The following is a 19576-nucleotide window of genomic DNA, read 5'->3' on the forward strand; positions in this document are numbered from 1 at the left end:
GTTCTAGAAGAAGAGGCATTACCTAATATAACCACCCAAATTTAGATGTCTTGGGTATCCCAGAGGAGGTCCCAAGAAATGTTGCTATTTAAATTTTTGAATTAGGAGAATCTTCATTTCCAGATCACAGAATATTGTTTGTGGGAAGGGACCCACAAGGATCATTTAGTCCAGCTCTTAAGTGAATGGCCCAAACAAGGATTGAACCCAGGTGTTATTAACACCCTGCTATAACCAACTGAGCTAAGATGCTCTCTTCATACTGATTTTAGTATGCAGGGCTAATTTTTTTTTTCTGAATTTTCCCAGAGGTGTTCAAAATTATATACCTTCCTTTCATGTATTTATATAGGTTGATCTAGTAAATGAAATGTGGATACCTCTGTCTTATTTTTAAATATTCAAAAATAATATGTAGTATTTTTCAGTTTTCTGATAGCACAGAATTAAATATTTCACATTTAGCTCTCTCCTCTACTGTTATTTTTCAGCTTTGTTGTTTTTTATGTTGTTTACGCCACTTTTTTTAGTAGTGGTAGAATACATGTGATCTTTCATTACACAATACATGTAGAATTAAATTGATTAATACTTCTATTTCTTGATTTTTTAATTATCTTGGTGTAATTTAATTTTGTTTTGTTTTCAGGTTATGGTAACTTCATTTTGGAAAATAGTGCTTATAGCACTCTGGAATTTCCTTCCACTTTTTCCAATTAAAAGCTGTAGAAAAGAAAGAGTTGTTGAAAGAAGTGTTGCTTTGCCAAAACTTAATGAAAAAATAAAATATTTTGTAGAACATGTGCCTTAGTATTGAAGAAGCGCAGCCTTTGCAGTGCTTTTCACTCTGCAGGATTTCCAGCAGTGCAGAGCCCTGGGAGGGTGCTGAGTTTCTGGCCTAATGAGAGGCTGTTTTTGTCTGAGGTGTTGTGGTGGTCAGTGTGAGTACACAGAGCTATAAACTCATGCTGGGTTTGTGTGGAAAGCTTTATGCTTCCATCTCTCCTTGCTTCTGCCTGGACCTTTTCACAATAAAATGCTAGTTCAGACCTAAATTCACAGAGCTGTAAGGAACTTAGATCAGTAGCATAAGATAAATGAGAAATTTACTAATTCTTTAGAAGGATGACGTAGTAAGTAGTAGTGAAAAAACAAATCCAAATTGATCAATGGTACTTAGGCATTCAAATGTCTTCTTGATTAAAATAATTTAGTTCATTATAGCCAGGAAATTCGTGTCTTACCCAGAGCAGTGATAGAGCTATGGTGGGGTCACACAGAAGAAAGGCTAAGAAAGCATTAATAATAAAATATAAATAGAAAGTAAAATAATGAAACATGGGTTTTTTTTCATGTTTTTATTGGCTAGCCTACCAATGATTCATATTAGATGTTTCCCAGCTGTTACATACACACAGCCTTATAAGGCTCTAGATAGAAAAGGGAAAATCTTCCTTTTATTCTTTTTCTAATAGTTGTGATTTTCTCTCCCTTCCTTTCCTGGGCGACTCACTAGCAGCAGGTAAAACAAGTGGACTTGTTTGCTTGACAGCTTAACAGGGCAGGGAGGGAGGGAGGAAGGAAGGAAAGGAAGGAAGGAAATTATTTTTTGCCTTGATTTGAGATTTTAGTTTAACAGTTACAGTAGAAAGACTGGACTCAGCTGTAAAGATTTCCTTAATATTTTCTGAGTTATATTATTTCAGGAATTAGTAACCTGATGATGTTATTAAACATTAGGAAATATGTCTATGTTGACCCTTTTTATTTTTTTTAACAGTCAAAATATTAGATATAGGCAAAGTAAAATACTTGCATGTGCAGTTGTATTTATAATTGGAGAGAAAAAATATATTGGGAAAATATTTTGAAAGAATATTCTTTTCAGAGTAGGTTCAAGCTGGACATCTGAAGGAATTTTTTCCTTCAGGAAAGGCTGGTGGAATGTTGGAATGGGCTGCCCAAGGAGGTGGTGGAGTCACCACCTCTGGAGGTGTTTAAGGAAAGACAGGGTGTGGCACTCAGTGCCATGGGCTGGTTCACTTGGTTGTGTTGGGTCATAGGTTGGACTTGAGCTCAGAGGTCTTTTCCAACTCAAAAGCTTCTGTAATTTTTTCATCACAGTATTACAGTCATGTTTTGATAAACCTGTGATATTTTTCCCATTGCTTTCTTCATAGAGACTGTAGCATCTTTTGCTTCCTTGTGACTAACACATCATATTTAACATTGAAAAGAAAAAAGTGTTAAATGACACTGTTAAACTCATAGTTAAGGATGCACTATGATCATTGGTGAGGGAAAAGGCATAGCAGAAGTTACAGTGCTCCTGTTGAGCTGATACTCTTTATAAACATAAAAGGAAAAAAGAGGCTTTGATTTGCTTCATAAACAAACATGAACATGAGATAATGGTTTCTTGTTGCAGATTCCTTTTCATGTTAATTTCAACAGTATGTCTTTTCAGGAAACAGTTGAAGTATTTTTGAAACATCCTTCTGTAAAAGATGACTCGGATCTTGAGGGAAGAACGTCCTTCATGTGGGCAGCTGGCAAAGGCAGTGATGATGTCATTAGGACTATGCTGACTTTAAAATTGGATATTGATATCAATATGACAGACAAATATGCTGGCACAGGTAAGATGCTTTCTTTACAGTGAAGAGCCACTGCATGTTTCCAGTCTGTGTGATTTACACCAAGTGGAAACCTTGTTAGAATCTGTATTAATGTTTTTCTGTATGTGTACTTCAATCCTGAAAACATTTCTGCATTAGTTGAATTACATGTGTGAGTCAATTCTTTTCCTTACTGTGGGAAAGAAATGAACCTTTTCTGCACAGATTGGAACAGTTCATTTGAAGCGTAGCAAGAGGAAGTGTACTGCAATGCTATTTAGTTAGTTCTCTAATCCTGTGACAGGAAAAGCTGTTCTGTAATTTGAAGAATAAAATGGAACATAGTTGCATAAAAATGCCTGTTCAAAAATTTATTTGACAGTACAGTGACAAATACTTTGAAACAATATGGAGCAAACTAACTACTGAAGTAGCTAAATTATCATCATGAAAATCATTCCATAGCTATTTGTAAAGATAGTGAAATAAAAATTAGATTGCACTTTTGTTGTCCAAACAAGAGATTGAACCTGATATCCCCCAAGTTTATCATCCTGTTATCTCCCTGAAGCAAAAGATAAGTAGGCAACACAGTGTTTCAGTATTCAAGCATACAAGTAATGAAATACAGAATTTCCGGTGGTAACTATGAATTTATCTCCTTTAAGGAAAAAAAAAAAAGAATTTTTTTGGTAGAAATGTTGTACTTATGTAGTACTTTCAACAAAAACAGAGTAACAGTTCTGACAGGTGAGAGTCAGGTGTTGAAGTTTTTATGTATTCAACATAATTGTTTCCTATATTGGAAATATAGGAAAAGTAGTTGAGTTGTATAGTATGCTGATGGCATCTAAATGAAAATGTGGATATATTTGGTATAAATTTGGGGAGGTTTGATAGCAGGGCTTCAGGGTAGGCTTTCTGTAGGGAGATCAGAAACTACCCAATGCCAGATACAGTCACAGAGTTAGAAGCACAAAATATATATGTCAGGGTTGTGTGGTTCAGGATTTGAAACTTAGTGCTGGATCTTAACAAAAAGCAATTTACAGTTAACATAAAATTCTATTTAAATATATAAATTCTTGGTTTTTTACAATGTAACACACACAAAATAAATCAGTCTTTCCAAGTTGTGATAGTTTGACATTTTTGAGGGTAAGAAATAGTGCAACAAATAAAATCTCAGTCTTCATATCTGATGATGTTACAAACTAAATATTCTACAATTTTAGTCTTATTTTACCTTTTATCAGTCTCACACTTGCTACTTCGTGACGGTTCCCTTTCAAATACCTCTCAGTATTTCTTTCAGACCTTAAGGTGCACCAATGTTGTTGTTACTGTATAAACCTCCTTACAAAGGGTTTTTTTCTTTGCAGGCAGTAATCAGTAATCACATACTGTGTTTCTGAAATTACTCAGGTGTGGATTTCATGCTTGAATAATTCAGGTGGTTGGGTTTATTATCTTTCAGTCTTAAACCTTTTGTAGTGGTGATATGTAATCACCTTTTAATCTCGGTTTCCTTGTAGGGTTTTTAATCCAAGGAAATGAATGGATTTTCCATTTGCTTGGGAGTGCCGTTGTGTAGAGCACAGGAATAGTCTGGAAGTGGGGAGCTGTGCTGCCGAGCAGCCCGAGCTGCACCATTGTGCCAGCGAGTGCGTCGCCTGGGCTTTATTATAAAGAGCTCGAAACATAAAAGGAAGCCCACCAGTAAATCACTCTCTGATTTTTTTTTTTAAATTTTATTTTTTTTTCAAAGGGCTTTAATCATTCCCAAGTTTTCGTGAGGGAAAAGCAGTGTTGTGTTCGGAGGGGAAACTATGCACTAATAGAAAATAGCACACATGCCTCCGTGCCTGGGATACAGTTGCTGAGCAGAGTTCAAGGCTGCAGTTTTTCTGACTTTTGTGTGCAGAACTCAGTTCAGCTCGGTTGTAATGTTGTGTTAACGCAGCCTTTTGCATTTACTCAAAAAGAGCAAGCTCTCCATTGAGCTCCGCTAGAACATCGAGACTCTCGGCATTGTGTAGGAGAATGACACCAAGGGAAAGGAATTTCCCTCCTCTCAGAGATCAGCGCTGCAGGAGCATTACAGGGGCAGCTTTATAGCTCTGCCGTCACTGTGCACAATGGAGAGGGCTCTGTCTGTCGGCTGAACAAAGGGCCCATTGTGACCAGCTGGCTGAAGAATCTCTTCAGTCACCGTGACTCCATCACAGAAAATTTGGCTTACAAGAAAATATTGAGCACAAAGTGCGAAACAAGATGCCTGCGTCAGAATGAGTGATAGGGGGGAAGAACTGGCCAAGCTGACACAGCAGCTCTTTTTCTATTGTATTGTTACACACACCCCATGTGTCATCTGATGGAGTGGTTTACTGCCTTTGGTTTCATAAGGGATTCAGGACAAAAACCAGAACCTAGAGTTTATTGTGAGGTCAGACCATGAAAACCAGGCCCATCCAAATGTACGACGCGGCAGGGATCTCATTCTGGTCCAGTTCCTACTGATAGCCACCCACTCGCAGTAGCTGCTGCACCCGCACTCGCTTTTCACGAGCGCGGTGAGCTCCACTGCTCTTTTAGGCTGCTGCACTTAAATCAGCGTCCTCTCAAAGGCATGATTTCAATTTTCACTTCTCAGAGTGTCTCTGACCCCAATGCTTAGTCCGTGTCACAGTGTTACTATCGATTATTTTGTGACTCTTCTAAGGCAGCGCACACCAGCTGGATTCGGGTCAATGACGGCATGAACAACCTGAGCGCTTTAGCAGGGCCTGTGTAACAGGTTGTGCTGGGTTACTGTCTCATAGGCTGCTACTGGTTGTAAACAGAAGCTGACAAATACAAAAATGCTGGTTTTATATGCTGGCTATGGTTCAAGAAGCTGTTTCTTCTAATGCTGGTCTTTGTGGTGTGCATTTCTGTATAATGCCTCTGCTGGATCCCGATGTCTGTTTTAACATTAAACAAATACAGACATGTAGGTAGTGTTTACAGCCCCACATTTTGCTTGCATGAGCAGATTCAGTTCTCACTAAGCATGAATATTTCTGAAATTTGATGGGGAAATATGAATTCACTTTATTAAATGCACAATTATACACAGCATTATTTTGTGGTTTTATTCTATATTATTTTGATTTTATTGTCTGTAAAATATTCTACATTTAAGGCAACTTGAGAATGTAGATTGTCTGATCTGACTGCTGAGTATAGGAAATAACCCAAAGCATTTTGAAGTCAAACTGTAAGTGAAACCACCAATACATGTGTTCTCCATTGCTTTGAAATCTCATTGCTGTGTGCAGTTTTTTCATTCAAAAAGAGCTGTGAACTGGTCATCCTCAACTCTGGCTGCCAGTGCCTGCAAGATGCTGTGTTAGGCAATAGCAACTCCAGTTACAGGACACCACATCTTTACCTGAGTTGTGAAGTATTTGGAGCGTAGCAGCATCTGGTACTTCTGTAATATTTTTCTTTTTCTTGAAGAAACAGGGAGCCAGAGATACTGTACAAGATATGATGGTCTTGCTACATAATTTCATATAAAATTTTCTTCAGGTAATTTTGAAACAAAAAAATGTGTCAGGGAGGAGTAGGAACAGCTGGGTAGTTTTCTGAAGTTAGTTTTAATGAGTCAACTTTTCTTATTTAAAAGAAAAAAGTCATTTTCAGGAAAGCATTGAAGAAATAATGAAAGCTTTCTTTCACTGGTGGTGAGCAATCTCAGAAATGGCACAAAACAGAGGCAGAAGTAAATCATGTTATGTTCTCTTAATCAAAATCTGCTATTCTTCCACAAATCCTCACTATAAGCTAATCTTGATGGTGTTAAATGTAAAATTTCTATTTGTGCAAGTTAGAAACATGTTTCAGGGCTAACAGTTTTTCTGCTTGTTGCTTGTATGGCGAGAAAGTGTTGTTACATCATCATGTGTTATGATTTTTCAGTTTCTTGAGGTTGAAAATTACTTTTCCCACCAAAATAGTCATAATTCATTTTTATTTTGACTGTTCTAATTGTGGACCTCTAAAGCTCATGATATTGTGGTTTCTTTTCCCCAACTACTTTATTCTTCCAGCACTGCACGCTGCTGCCCTTTCTGGCCACGTCAGCACAGTGAAATTGCTGCTGGAGCATAAAGCACAGGTGGATGCTCTGGACGTGATGAAACACACCCCGCTTTTCCGAGCCTGTGAGATGGGTCACAAGGAAGTGATTCAAACACTCATTCAAGGTCAGCTCTCAGGACTTCAGAGTTCAGAGTTCTGGTGCTGCTTCCTGTGGGAATGGGAAATAAGCAGCTGAGCAAGAGGTGGGGTAGGAAAACCTGCTTTCCTAAAGCAGGTTTTGTTTGTAAGTTCCCCTTGTGAAATAGCCTTAGAGAATCTAAAAGATTTTCAGTGTTGTGCAAAATGTCTGGAAGTGTTAAATACAAAACTTTCAAAATTGGGATTGTTCTTTTCACAGTTTGTTTCTGCTTAAGCCTTTGCAAGTACGTTTCACTCTCTCAAACCAGCTCTTCCCTCAGCAAGTCCTTCCCTCCTTTTCTTTACTTTTCTTTTTGTTTGTTTGTTATTTTCCCCCCAGTAAATAAATAAGACCAATTTAAGCTTTCTTCACTTTTGTGAGAAACCATTTTTAGGTTTTTTTTGAAGACTTTTTTTAAGTGAGTCTTTATTTTTTTTTTAATGTAGATAGATATCAAAAGTCCTACATCATTAATATTTTCTTCTGATTGCTTTTTTGTAGACAGAAATGGGATTTAACAAAGTACACAGTTTTAGTTAATTATAAAATATCTGCTGAAGGGTAAGAAGTACAGTGAAAGAACAGTGGCATCTTAGATGCAAAATTCTGTCATTTCAGCTTCCCAGAAACATCTCCTTCCTACTTCTGACATTATCCCACTTAAGGATAGATGTAGTATCAAGGCTAAATTTTGCAAGTTTTCCATCAACCAGCTTTTCTTACTGAAAAGTGTTCTTCCTTCCATGATCTGCTGGGCATATTTTAACCTCCTGTTAAGCTCTTCCTCCCACTCTCTGTGCCATTTAGCTTTTGTAGATGGAAGAAGCTTGGCTGTCAGAATCCAAGTTATGTTTAATTGAATATTTTGTGATATAGAGAGTCATTGTTGCTGATTGGTTCAAGTTCTTGTATTTGTGGAGTTTTACAACTTTTTTGTACAGAATTTTTACACCTTGCAAGAACATATAGAGAAATTAATTATCTGCATAAAAGAGTCTTAGTAGGCTTGAATTAAAAAAAATAAGTTTATTTTAAAAATTATTATTACATTGTGAATATTTTATCTTGTCTGCTTTAGAGATTTAAAAAGACATTTAATCTGAAATCTAATTTTTAGAAGTTATTTTGTTGTTAAGAGAGAAAAGTTCTACTGAAAATTGATAAACCTGAAACAAATAAAATAGATTTTTTAATAGGCATTTGGTAAGTCTGGATATTGTAAAGCATATTAGAGGATAGTTAGAAGATTGTAAAAAAGGTAGATATCTGAGTCTCTTTGAAACTATTTCATTCCAAATTAATTTTGATTTAAGTTTTAGGATTTGAGTAACAAAATTGAAATTGCTTTCCGAAATACTTCGCTGAATTGTTAGTTTATGAAATAAGTTTCTAGTTGAACATAAACTCACTCTGTTCTTAGCATTCAACAGTATTTTCTTTTTGTGCTCAAAAATGTATTTGTTTCCACAGGAGGAGCAAGAGTAGATTTGGTTGACCAAGATGGTCATTCACCCCTTCATTGGGCAGCCCTGGGAGGAAATGCTGATGTGTGCCAAATCCTGATAGAAAATAAAATCAACCCTAATGTGCAGGATTATGCAGGTAGAACACCTCTGCAGTGTGCTGCTTATGGAGGTTACATTAACTGCATGGTAGTGTTGCTGGAAAACAATGCAGATCCAAATATTCAGGATAAAGAGGTACGTTGTTCTTCTTCACTGAGGTATATCGTTAACTTTAGAATAACCATAAATCAAAACATTTTCCTTTTCTTCAAGGTCATTCCTTTTCCAGGACATAGTAACATCTGTGCTGCTGTTTGTCACAAAAGGAAATGCATCCTGATGTCATTTTCCCTATGCCTTCACTTCTAAAATCTCGCAAGAAAATCAGTATTTTAATATGTAACATGAATTGAAGATTCATATTTTTCCAGATCACTTTTTGGTTTTTCCTTATCAAAGTGTGATGATATGAGGAATCAGACTAATGATCTGATTTCTTCTATCATTCCTTATTAACAGCTGACATAGGAATGTGATTTTAATCTGTTCTTCAGCATACAGAGAGAGAGCAAGTAAGAAAGTAAGGTACTGCAAGTGAGATGGCACAATAACTGCTTCACATTAAGTACAATAACTTGTCCACATTAAGAACCCACATAATATGTATCACTCTTCCAGGTGAAAAAAAAATAAAAGAATACTGATTGGTTTATATGTTCTTTTGTGCCATTATTCAGGCAGTAATTGAAATTAGGAGCCAGAATAATTGTGCAACCTATAACAGTTTTCTTTGTTATATGACGTAATTTCTCAGAAGTCAGTAGAACCTCATCAGTCAAAAGAGCCTCACCCAATTTATTGAAATTTTCTTTAGCTATTTGTTGTAGGGCATAGATAATTCCAGATAATGGAAATGTGGTTTTCATGATGAGTTCTACAGAGCATGCTATGCATCTTTTGCAAAGAAGGCAACTCTAAGGCTAATCTTCTATTGCTCCTTTTCAGCTGTTTTAGGTGAAAAAGCACTAGTATCGAAATCTTCTCTAAGAAAAAAATAATTTTTTAAGTGCTGTGTTCTTCTTTTTTAACAAGGAAGTTTATTTAGAAGAACTTTTTTTATCTTCATGTCCAGAAAAGCACTGAATTGGACTATGATTTATGACTTTTATTGCGGCGTGGGGGGGTAATGTTTATTTTTGTTCTGTGCTGTTGTTTTACAGGGCAGAACTGCCCTGCACTGGCTCTGCAACAATGGCTACCTTGATGCTATAAAGTTACTGCTCAGCTTTGATGCTTTCCCCAATCACATGGAGAACAGCGAGGAGAGGTATTGCTTGTCTGAAGGTGTTACTTTGTACTTGTGCCAAAGCGCTGCTGCCTTCCATTTAAATGTTAAATGTTCGGATTCTGCAAGAGAATCGTCATCTTGTATCTCAAAGGAGTGCTGTAACCTTTGGCTTCAGCGTAAGCAGCTTTTCTAATGTGAAAGTTCCCTTCTTTAGCTAAGATGTTGCAACTTCAACTTTTATACTTCCGAACCATGAACTTCTGGAAGTATTCACTCACTCTGGTCTTGTTGGAAATATTAAAGATCTTTCTCGTTTATGTAGAGCTGAAGGCAGATACGTGTGGACAAAGGATTAAAAGGCAGTTCTGCTTTGGAATAGACTGGAATTTTTCTTTTATATTTGACACAAATACAGCAAGAGGAAAGAAAATGGGAGAAATGTAATGTTATGTTTTAAAATGGTGATTACAAAGTACCTGGTGGCTACCTGTATGCTAAAGGCTTGGTTTTATAAAAAAGTCTCCTGTAATCACAAAGAGACAGCACATTTGCATCTCTTTTCTTTGTCTTTCATTGACATATAAATAATAGTTTTTTAAAAATGATTTGGGTTGTGGAGTTTGAATTAATCACATGACCATGAAGATAATTACTATTAGCAGAAATTTCTAATGCCTTTTTCTAAAGTAGATGACCTCCTCATAATTACAAGATTATGAACAGCATGCCATATAAATTTGAATATTTCAGCATTTTAAATAACTTAAGGCGTTTGCAACCCCGTATTTCAGTGCTAAATTTGAGAGTTCTGTACTTAACCCCAGGTTTTAAATGCTTTCTTCCTCCATCATTTTTCTTTCATTCTCCACTCTAAACCACTCAGATTTCTCTTCTTTTTCTGTTCTTATTTTTTCTTGAGAAACACAAATGGAAGTATAACTTGTTTCCAATTAAGTAGTGTCAAGGCTCTCTTTAGTAATTTTTGATTGAAAATTTAATAAACTGTTTTAATTAAATTGCTTTTAATAAGTAAGATTAAAAGCCACAATTTTGCCAGATTGGAGACTGGTGTTATCCTTATTTGTGGAAATGTACTAATGATGTTCAAATGAAAAGAAAATACCTTAGCTTTGGTTTATTGCAGTCATTCAGATAGTACGTGTTTTTGTTTTCCTTCTGGAATTAAAAATATATATATATAATGTATAAATGTAGATTACTCAAAATACAACTAGCAGTATTCTGAATTTCTGCTGATAAGCACTAGTGCATGTGCAGAACAAAAGAGATCCCCAGTATTTCTAGATGGATCAATCTTTAAATATAATTCTCCTAAAATATATATAAAAATCGCACAATTGCATCTTAATGAATATCTATGAAGCTTGTTTTATTGTTAAGATATTGGAAGCTTGGAAAGTAGAAAATCAAGTTGAGTGTTGTAAGAGAGAGGAAAAATAACCTCATGGAAATAGTTCACCTGTAATTGGATGAAATTGTTTTTTAATCAGTAACAATTTCAGTACATAGTGACTTTTTTTTTCCCCCAAATATTCCTATAGGGAAAAAAAGCTTCCCTTCTTTACTTTCTTAGAACTTAGTATGAGATATCAGTTAAAAATTTAAACACAGTGGTTTTAACTAAAAGATTAGAGTAAAGATAGAACTGAGACTGCAGAATTTTGAAGTGCCTGCTTGCTTGCCAGATATATTATCAAGTGCTAATCTGGAGGGTATTTGGTTTGTTGTTCTTTGAAAATTTATTTTGTAATCCAACTTAATGTCCTGGGTGCATCAAGCTGCTGCTTGACCACCTTCTTGTTAAATTGCCTATAACAGCTGAAGGCTGATGTCTTCATGTGTTTCCCTGTGAGGCCAGTTTGATTTAAAAGCTATCTGCTTTAGAGAGAACCAAGGGAAAAGGAAATTTACATCAGGCTTTGAACTGACACAACAGAGGAGTGTATGTAAGTGTCCAGTCATAAAAATCCCTCTTCAGATTTGAGTAACTGATTTTTTTTTTTTTAATTTCAAATGTAGCTTGGATGGAGTTGGAGAATCCACATTTAAAAATATGGTTCTTAGTGACTGGAATTTGCAATAGAACACATTGTCTTGGTAGATACACGGTATGGCATAAAGTTTACTTTAGTGTCTTTTGTGTCTTAAAGTATTCCTAATTTTGAATATTTTTAAAAATGTGTTTTTCTGAAAAAACATTCCTTCTGAAGTTCCCATTTCTGGGTTATCAAAAATCTGTATCTCTTTAAATGCTATCAGCACCTTGACATCCAAATTTTCGTCTTATGTCATTGTCTTTATTCCTGCAGACACTTCAGTTCAGATACTGTTTATCCTTCCATCAAACCACTGCTGTGTGGCAGGTCTAATTGTGCTTTCTGTCTTTCTTTGCTTACCAGCACTGTGTCCCAGCAAGTTACCATCAACAAGAGCCCTAATTTTCACAATCACATGCATTGACACTTGTTATTGGATAGTCTTATGTTATATGGTCTTGATTATGGTTTGTGACTGATAATCTTCTGTCTTTAAATGTCTTTCCCTGAATTTTCAGTGTTGGTGAGGGAGATATGTAAATTTTGCTCCCATGTCAACAGTGGGAAATTTGGGAATTATTTTGAAAAAGGCTTAGGCATCTTGGACACTATTAAAACCCAAAGCAATGTAATACTTTGAACACCTCTGTCCATTTGAAAACAGACTTAAGTTTTCCTAGTCCCTTAAAAAAGATAGTATTCTTTAATACGGATCTAATCCTGCTGCTCTGTCAGTCATGGTGTCTTCAGCCAACGTTATAGAAGCTAAACGAGATTTAACAGTAGATTTTTAGAAGTTAAATGCATATGGAAATAACACAAAGGTATATTAACTCACTTTTCCTTTATATTTCTATATGAAAACTTAAATAACACGTTTTTAAGACCGCTTTCCTAAAGCGGTTAATGCTGTGGGTAGGGCTTTGGGAGATTTTGTCCAAACACTTCAGGTCCTCTCTCCCCCCTTCCATATTAGGAAGCTAAAAAAAGTTTTAAACATAACCACAGTGTGTGGAATAAATAAGGTAGAAAAATAATGCCTAAAAAGATGAGAAAAACAGCCTACTGCACAGTGTTTAATCTGTCTTCATACTAGAAGTTGCTTTATTATGAAATGAGGGTGAAGAAACGCACATTATAGCTAGAATTCTAGATCCATAGTAATTGTTGTGGTTTTGGGTTTTGTTTTTTTTAGATATACTCCACTTGATTATGCCTTGCTTGGTGAACACCATGAAGTGATTCAGTTCATGTTAGAACACGGGGCTCTGTCTATAGCTGCCATTCAGGATATTGCTGCTTTCAAAATTCAGGCTGTCTACAAAGGATACAAAGTTAGAAAGGCTTTTCAAGAGAGGAAGAATCTTTTAATGAAACATGAACAGCTGAGAAAAGATGCTGCTGCCAAGTAAGTCTGAGACTTGAAATCTACTCCAGCACATATTTGTTGTAAGTTTGTATTTACCAGTGTATGATTTTATCTGTTGCTCATTGGCTTTTGTTCCTCTTGGTAAAATTCATGAAACTGAAGGGAGCATATAACTTCCGTGTAACTATAGGCAGATGGAAGCTATTTTCCGTATAATCCCAGTTTAAATAACAAACTTAGACCACATAACCACCTTAATAATATACCACAGCAAGGCAAAATACCAAAAACTGAGGAAATAGCATGTTAGCATCCATGAACCTTTGGCTGATGTTCTGCATGATGGTGAAAAGGCTTGGAAAACACTTACCACTTTTAAGTAGTGGAAATAATTATTTGCCTGTCAAGTCTCGATATCAGTTTTGAACAGAAATTAATCAGTAGCTGAGATAAAAGATGGAAACAAACCAGGGAAGCCTGGTTTAGTAAGGCTTAACTTATTGTTTCTCTAGCAACCCGAACTCCTGGTTTCTATTTGCAACTTCATTTTGGGCCTTAGCATTCTCTGCACTTGTATTTTCTGGTCTTAAATTAGAGAGTTCCTATGAATTGGTTATATTGGATTACAGATAACTAACATGCAATTCAAATTGTTGTCAGCAAGATATGTAGGGTCTGGCTGAGTTTCAACCCAATTTGAATGTGGTAATGGTAACAGAGTGGTGAAATTCTAAAATCAGAAGGTATGTGATAAATGATTATCACAATACTTTGCTTGCTTGGAGTTCATCCTTAAGATTCTTAGTATGAAATTAGCACCTGGTTTCTCTTGAAGAAATCTGATTCTGAAATTAAAAAACATAATAGTGTGAAAGGATTTCTGCATGATTTGGGAGGAGCATTTTGATAAAGAGAGATCATATGAAAAAAGCATACAATATAATTTTTGCAGCTAGAGGTATTTTTGCTGCATCTGTGTATCACAGACAAATTCAGCTGTGCTCCACTCAGTATCAAATTTTGTAGTTTGATGTTCTGCATAATTGGCCAGTCAGACCTTCATTGGGTTTGATTGCTGCTACTATAAAACAATTATTATTCCCCAGGAACAACCAAAGCTAGAAATACCAGATAACTCATCTCTTACTCACATCTTTACATCCTGAAGTTGTAACCTGTAGCTCTCCCACTGTTTGTCTTTTCTGCTGAAATCAACGTAAGTTAAAACCATGCATGGAGAAGCTGCCTTGGAAAATATTTCTTTTTAAAGTGGAGAGCTCTGCTTCTTGCTGTGTGGTCACAACTGACTTTACCAAATGAGATAGTTTTATCCTTTGTGATGACAGTCATTTTTAGAAGAATCTCTGATCCACCATGTGGAAGATTAAATGGAAAAGAATTGCCTCATGGAAATTTGGGGATATTTTTATAATAATTTTCCTTTGTGAGTTTCTGATGTAGTTTCTGAAACTTACTTAGCTGTTGTTGATTTGTTTGAAAACAATAGAAACAAAGTCTGTGTACCAAATACCATAAAAAGAGAATTACAGTACAATTGGAGTGTACAAGCAAATCAGGTTGTCACATAACAAATTTTATTTAATTGCAATTTTATGATCTGTAATAAACTGAAGGGGACATTATGTTGTCATCATTCTGCGTACCCATCTGTGCGTTCCACAGCTAAAATTGGCCAGGGTGTTCCTGCATACAAAAAACTATTATCCCTACTGGTGTTTAAAAATCTGGTCTCCAGATAAAAGTAGACATTATGTGGGGATCCAGAATGATGGTGAACTCCTAGATTGAACACACACACCCTCTCCCCAACAATTTCAGTGCAGATATTTAAATCTTGCTTTGAAATATGTTACTTTAGAGAGTATCTCTAAGATAAATCACTCCTAAATCTGCTTGTGTTTAGATAATCTGTTCTTCTTCTGTGGGGCTTTTTTTTTCCTTTTTACCATAACAAAAAGCCAGCATCTTATACCTGTATTATTTTCTAGTAAAATTACAATCACTGTATTTAAAGCCTGTGAAATATTTATATACAAATATCTTCTCCCATGTTCTCACCTATATAAAATAAATTGTAATTTATAAAATTAAGTTTGATAAAGGCCAAAACAATATGCTTACTCTTACATCACTGAGCAAAGAGACACAGCAGGAGACCCATTTGGGTAAGCTGGGAATCCTTGACAGAGCTCAAATGTAAAAATGCAGTTTACAGGAGGCAGAAGCTGGGACAGACTGCAAATGCAGGGTGTAGAAGCATTCCTTGGGCATGTTAATGGTGTCAGAAACACCAAAACTCAAATGGAGTTGAGACTTTAAAGAAATGTTCCAGGTTACGAAGTGAGTTTGTGCTTCTACATTAATAAAAGCAGTAATACATTAGTAAAAGACTGAGCAAAGAATGTTTGGGCCTGTTGCTGAATGGTGCATTTAGTGACAACAGACACAGGTGTGGCAGAAGTACTCAATGCCTCCTGCTCCTCAGTCTACCAGAAGAAGGTCTCCCACACCTTTGCTAAGAAAATTGCTTCAAGGAGAAGCAGAACTGCCAGCTGTGAATGAGTCCAGGCTTGAGAGAACTCAGCCCATACAAGTCCATGGGACCAGACTGGCTGCATCCAAGGGTACAGAAGGAACTAACTGATGCCCTTAAAAGGTCAATGTCTTTGAAAGGTCACAGAGACCAGGGAAGGTCCCCTATGATGGGAGGAAAGAAAATGTTGCACCCAGCTTCAAAAAGAACCAAAAAAGTTATCTGGGGAACTGTAGTCTGATTGGTGTTTCTGGTCTCTGGGGAACTTTTAACAGGCAAAAGTTGAGATTTTATCTGGAAATAAAGAGAAATTCTTTCACCCTTGGGACAATTGAGCAGTAGAACAGCCCAAAGAGGTTATATGGTCTCTGTCCATAAAGGTTTTCAAGACATAACTGGATAAAAACCTGGGCCACCCAATCTGACCCTGTTTTGAGCAGCCTGTTAGCCTTGCTGACTTCCTGAGTCAAAGAGACTTCCAGACTTCAAAAAGAGGATTTTGGTTTACTTATTGCAAAACCAGGTAAATAAGAAAATAATATTTAAGTGTTTAAAACATATTCAGAGAAAACTCATTTCCAATATATTGGATTTTGAAAGGGCTGCAGAACTCATTCCTCATTTGTTCACCTCCCCTTTCACTTTCTCAGGATGAGTTCCTGAATCCATACTTCTGTTTTTCATTCTGACCAATTGAAGGAAACTGATTGAGAATATGGATGTGAAAGGGAAATGGATGAAAGTGAATAAGTAGCTCATGATATTTAGGAAGAGAAGAACAGTAAGAAAATAAGCAGTTCAATTAAACGGCCTTCAGTAGATTCAGAAAAATGTTCTCATTCCAAGAGAGTACAAGTAGATTATGAGGTTTTACAAAAGACTGGTGGTTACCCTTGCATGCTGAGAAAAGATAGAGGAGTGTGGCAACAGAGAGAATAATGAGCTCTTCAGCAACCTGAAAAGGGAAAAGCACATATTGGAAATTTGATGTAATTACTAAAATTGACAGTAATAAGAACATACAATGATGAAGCTAACAAGCTGAGGTGCTAAGTAAGAACTGGCAAAGGATGTGTGATAGGTAATCACAATAAACCATTATAAACATACTCATTGGAAAAGGAAGAGTAAAGAAACAGTTGGTCCATGAGAGATGCTAAGTAGACTGAACTGTTCTGTGGGTTGTTTTTTTTTTTTTACTTCAGAAGAAATTACATGAAACCAACTCCATTTTCTTCTGTGTCTGAATAACAAGTTTTGTGGCCATGGAGAAACAGTAGCTGTCATTCAGACTTGCCTGAAGTCTTCATACATCCTCATGGGAAATTTCTCATTTCTCACCTTTTAACTGGAAGTGTATATTGATGAGAATTTTACATAAATCCATCGTGAATTTGTATTTTCACTTAAAAAAGTAAATTTGAATTTGAAAATAGCACCAAGATACAGAAGATGGTAAGCATGTTGAAGACTCAATTAGAAATTGGAATGGTGGTAAAATACATACAAGAAATGACTGAGGAAAATATAGGGACTTAGATAAAAGATAACAGACTGCTCTACACATTTGGGAAGACCTGTCAACATAGGAATACTGGACAGAAATTGACCATTGTCTTAACAGATTTATTAAGAATTATCAGGTTAAAAGATTATTATAGATCAGAAGCTGAACATGTCATGAGTCAGTGGTATCATTCTTTTGAAAATAATCATCATGCTAGATGTGTAGCAGGAGATACTGTTAATACAACATGAAATATAACTTCTCTTAGTCCTCTTAGAGAAAGCTCTACCAGTAGTAGGATCGTACCTGGAGATCTCTTTTCAGTTGAGATTTTTTAAGTTTTGGTTTTTTTTTTTTTGCAAGGATAACTTTAAAAACACTCTCTTTTAAAATAATCTTCAGTGTGCAGATAAAAAAGTTAAGTTTCTATTCTTAACAGAATAGAAAAGGTTGAATTCATTTTAGCAGAATCAAAAATTCAAAGCATCTCTGTGTCTTCACAAATGTGTGTGTAAGGCTGAAACTGTTCCTTTCCATCTGCTAAAGGCTCACTTTTCATTCTTTCACTTTTGCAACAAAATGCAAGCTTATGACCATTCAGGACAAAATTGTGTTGCATTTACAATGGAAAATGTTGGCCTGCCAGCTCTGTTACCACTTTTGAGCTGTAGCTGTCTAACTTGAGAGCCCAAATTTGGATCCTGTTGGGTTGCCAGAACCTCCTGAGAATGTCTGAGAGCCCTGAAGTTAGAGTCTTGTCTACTTCCTTCACTTGTTCAAGAAACCTAGCCTCTCAAGTTGGACAACAGTAAAACTTGGAAATTTTAATTTCAAAGAGATTCTTCACTGTAATACAAGCTGAATTTCTGATTAAATAAAGTAAAACACAAGAGGAGGTTCTTATGTATTCAGGAGTCTATTATTCAACTGAGCTGTACTGTGACAATTGTGATGATGCTTTACAAATAGGGAGCTTTGAAATCCCTTCCCCTTATTCTTTCTTCAATTGAATCTGAAAAATTAGCACACAGATAAGACCTTTAAAGAAAAAAAACAACCCTTTGTTACTTCTTGGTTTCTGGTCCTGTGTCATTTCAATAACTTTACTATTGGTATGTTGCTGAATTTATTGTTTTGAGTTGATCTGCTCATCAGAGGAGTGCAGGTCACTCTGGCTTGATTGTGTACCACACAGCCCATCTCACACTTCCTTCTCTAAAACCCTGACTAGAGGACATTGGTAATAGGTGGCCTATTCTTGTGAAGAATAGAAAATTACTATTCTGTGAATAGCAAAATCTGATTTATCAGCTCAAATGGCACAGTAATGGCAGTGAGATCCATACTGTACACAGTCCCAACATCCCTGCATAGTCCGGTTGTGGAATGCCAATATTAATTGAAAGTAGCCACTTCTTTTTTTCATGCCAGAGGGAATACTGAATCCCAGGCTGCTAGGAGTGTATTTTTTTAGATCAATTAGCAGCTTTTCAGGTGCAAAGTTCAATCAGCTTCTTCTGCAGAGCATAGTTGATAAGATAGCACTGACAGATAAAGTTAGGGCTTCTGGCTGGCAGCTCAAGCTGCAGTGACATGCGCTGGCAGTGACACCGCTCACAGGAACTGGGGCTGGCGTGCTGCATAACTCACCTGTCACACGCCATGCTGGGAGGTGATGTGGCAACAGCCTGCACACTGTGTTGGAGCACTGGAAGCAAGTTAAAATACCAGGCAGCTACATGATACGGCATTTACCGCCTGTCCGTTCCAACAGGAAAAGTGTCACTTCATCCAACAACCAGGGCTTAATTTATAAAAACAGATTCAGTGGGAGGTAGGTATGTAACGTTTGCCGTGTGCTATTTGGTTTATCCTGCTTGGTACTAGCAAGAATTTAAAAGCTAAAGTGTAATGATAGCCCACTCTGTTTCGAAATAGGCGGCAAAATTTTATTCAATGGATGCACCCTTCCTAAGTTCGTCCAAAATTCTTTTTCATGGCTACACTATTAAAAGATGCATGATTTACTTCATTTTGGAAATCCAAATGTCACCATTGTAATGACAAACTATGTGCACACAAGTTTTTAATTCACATCTCATCAGTATTTGTCATTTATATGACATATAATGTTTATGTAAAATTAATTACCTACCAATGACAAATACATAGCAGCATGTTAGTACCACTAGCTAGTTCAAAGTTGGTTTATAATCGTCTGTACTAACTATGACACATTTAAGTACTAAAAAGTAATTTTCAAAGATATTGTGTCTTTTGTTAAAGTCTTTTGCTTTTCAAATACGGTGCATTGCATTACTACTCACATGAAAATATTGCTCATTACTAATTACAAACACAATTATTAGTGCTATGATTCTTTTTTAAATCCTGCTTTTGATTTTTGTATCTTT

General features: G+C 36.2%; 1 protein-coding gene across 5 annotated transcripts in view; it reads left to right on the top strand.

Annotated features, from left to right (window-relative positions):
• The window catches only part of INVS (inversin), an 85261-nt gene that overhangs the window by 54636 nt on the left and 11049 nt on the right, over nucleotides 1–19576 (top strand). For all 5 annotated transcript variants that reach the window (XM_005517338.3, XM_088060036.1, XM_014255988.2 and 2 more), the window contains 5 exons: nucleotides 2468–2639; nucleotides 6713–6868; nucleotides 8353–8582; nucleotides 9608–9714; nucleotides 12928–13140. In XM_005517338.3, coding sequence (XP_005517395.2) covers nucleotides 2468–2639; nucleotides 6713–6868; nucleotides 8353–8582; nucleotides 9608–9714; nucleotides 12928–13140 — 878 coding nt within the window. The remainder of the gene's footprint in view (nucleotides 1–2467; nucleotides 2640–6712; nucleotides 6869–8352; nucleotides 8583–9607; nucleotides 9715–12927; nucleotides 13141–19576) is intronic.

This window comes from Pseudopodoces humilis, chromosome 1, assembly GCF_049639895.1.
Source record: "Pseudopodoces humilis isolate 2021_Gansu_Grassland_sample_001 chromosome 1, ASM4963989v1, whole genome shotgun sequence".
NCBI lineage: Eukaryota > Metazoa > Chordata > Aves > Passeriformes > Paridae > Pseudopodoces > Pseudopodoces humilis.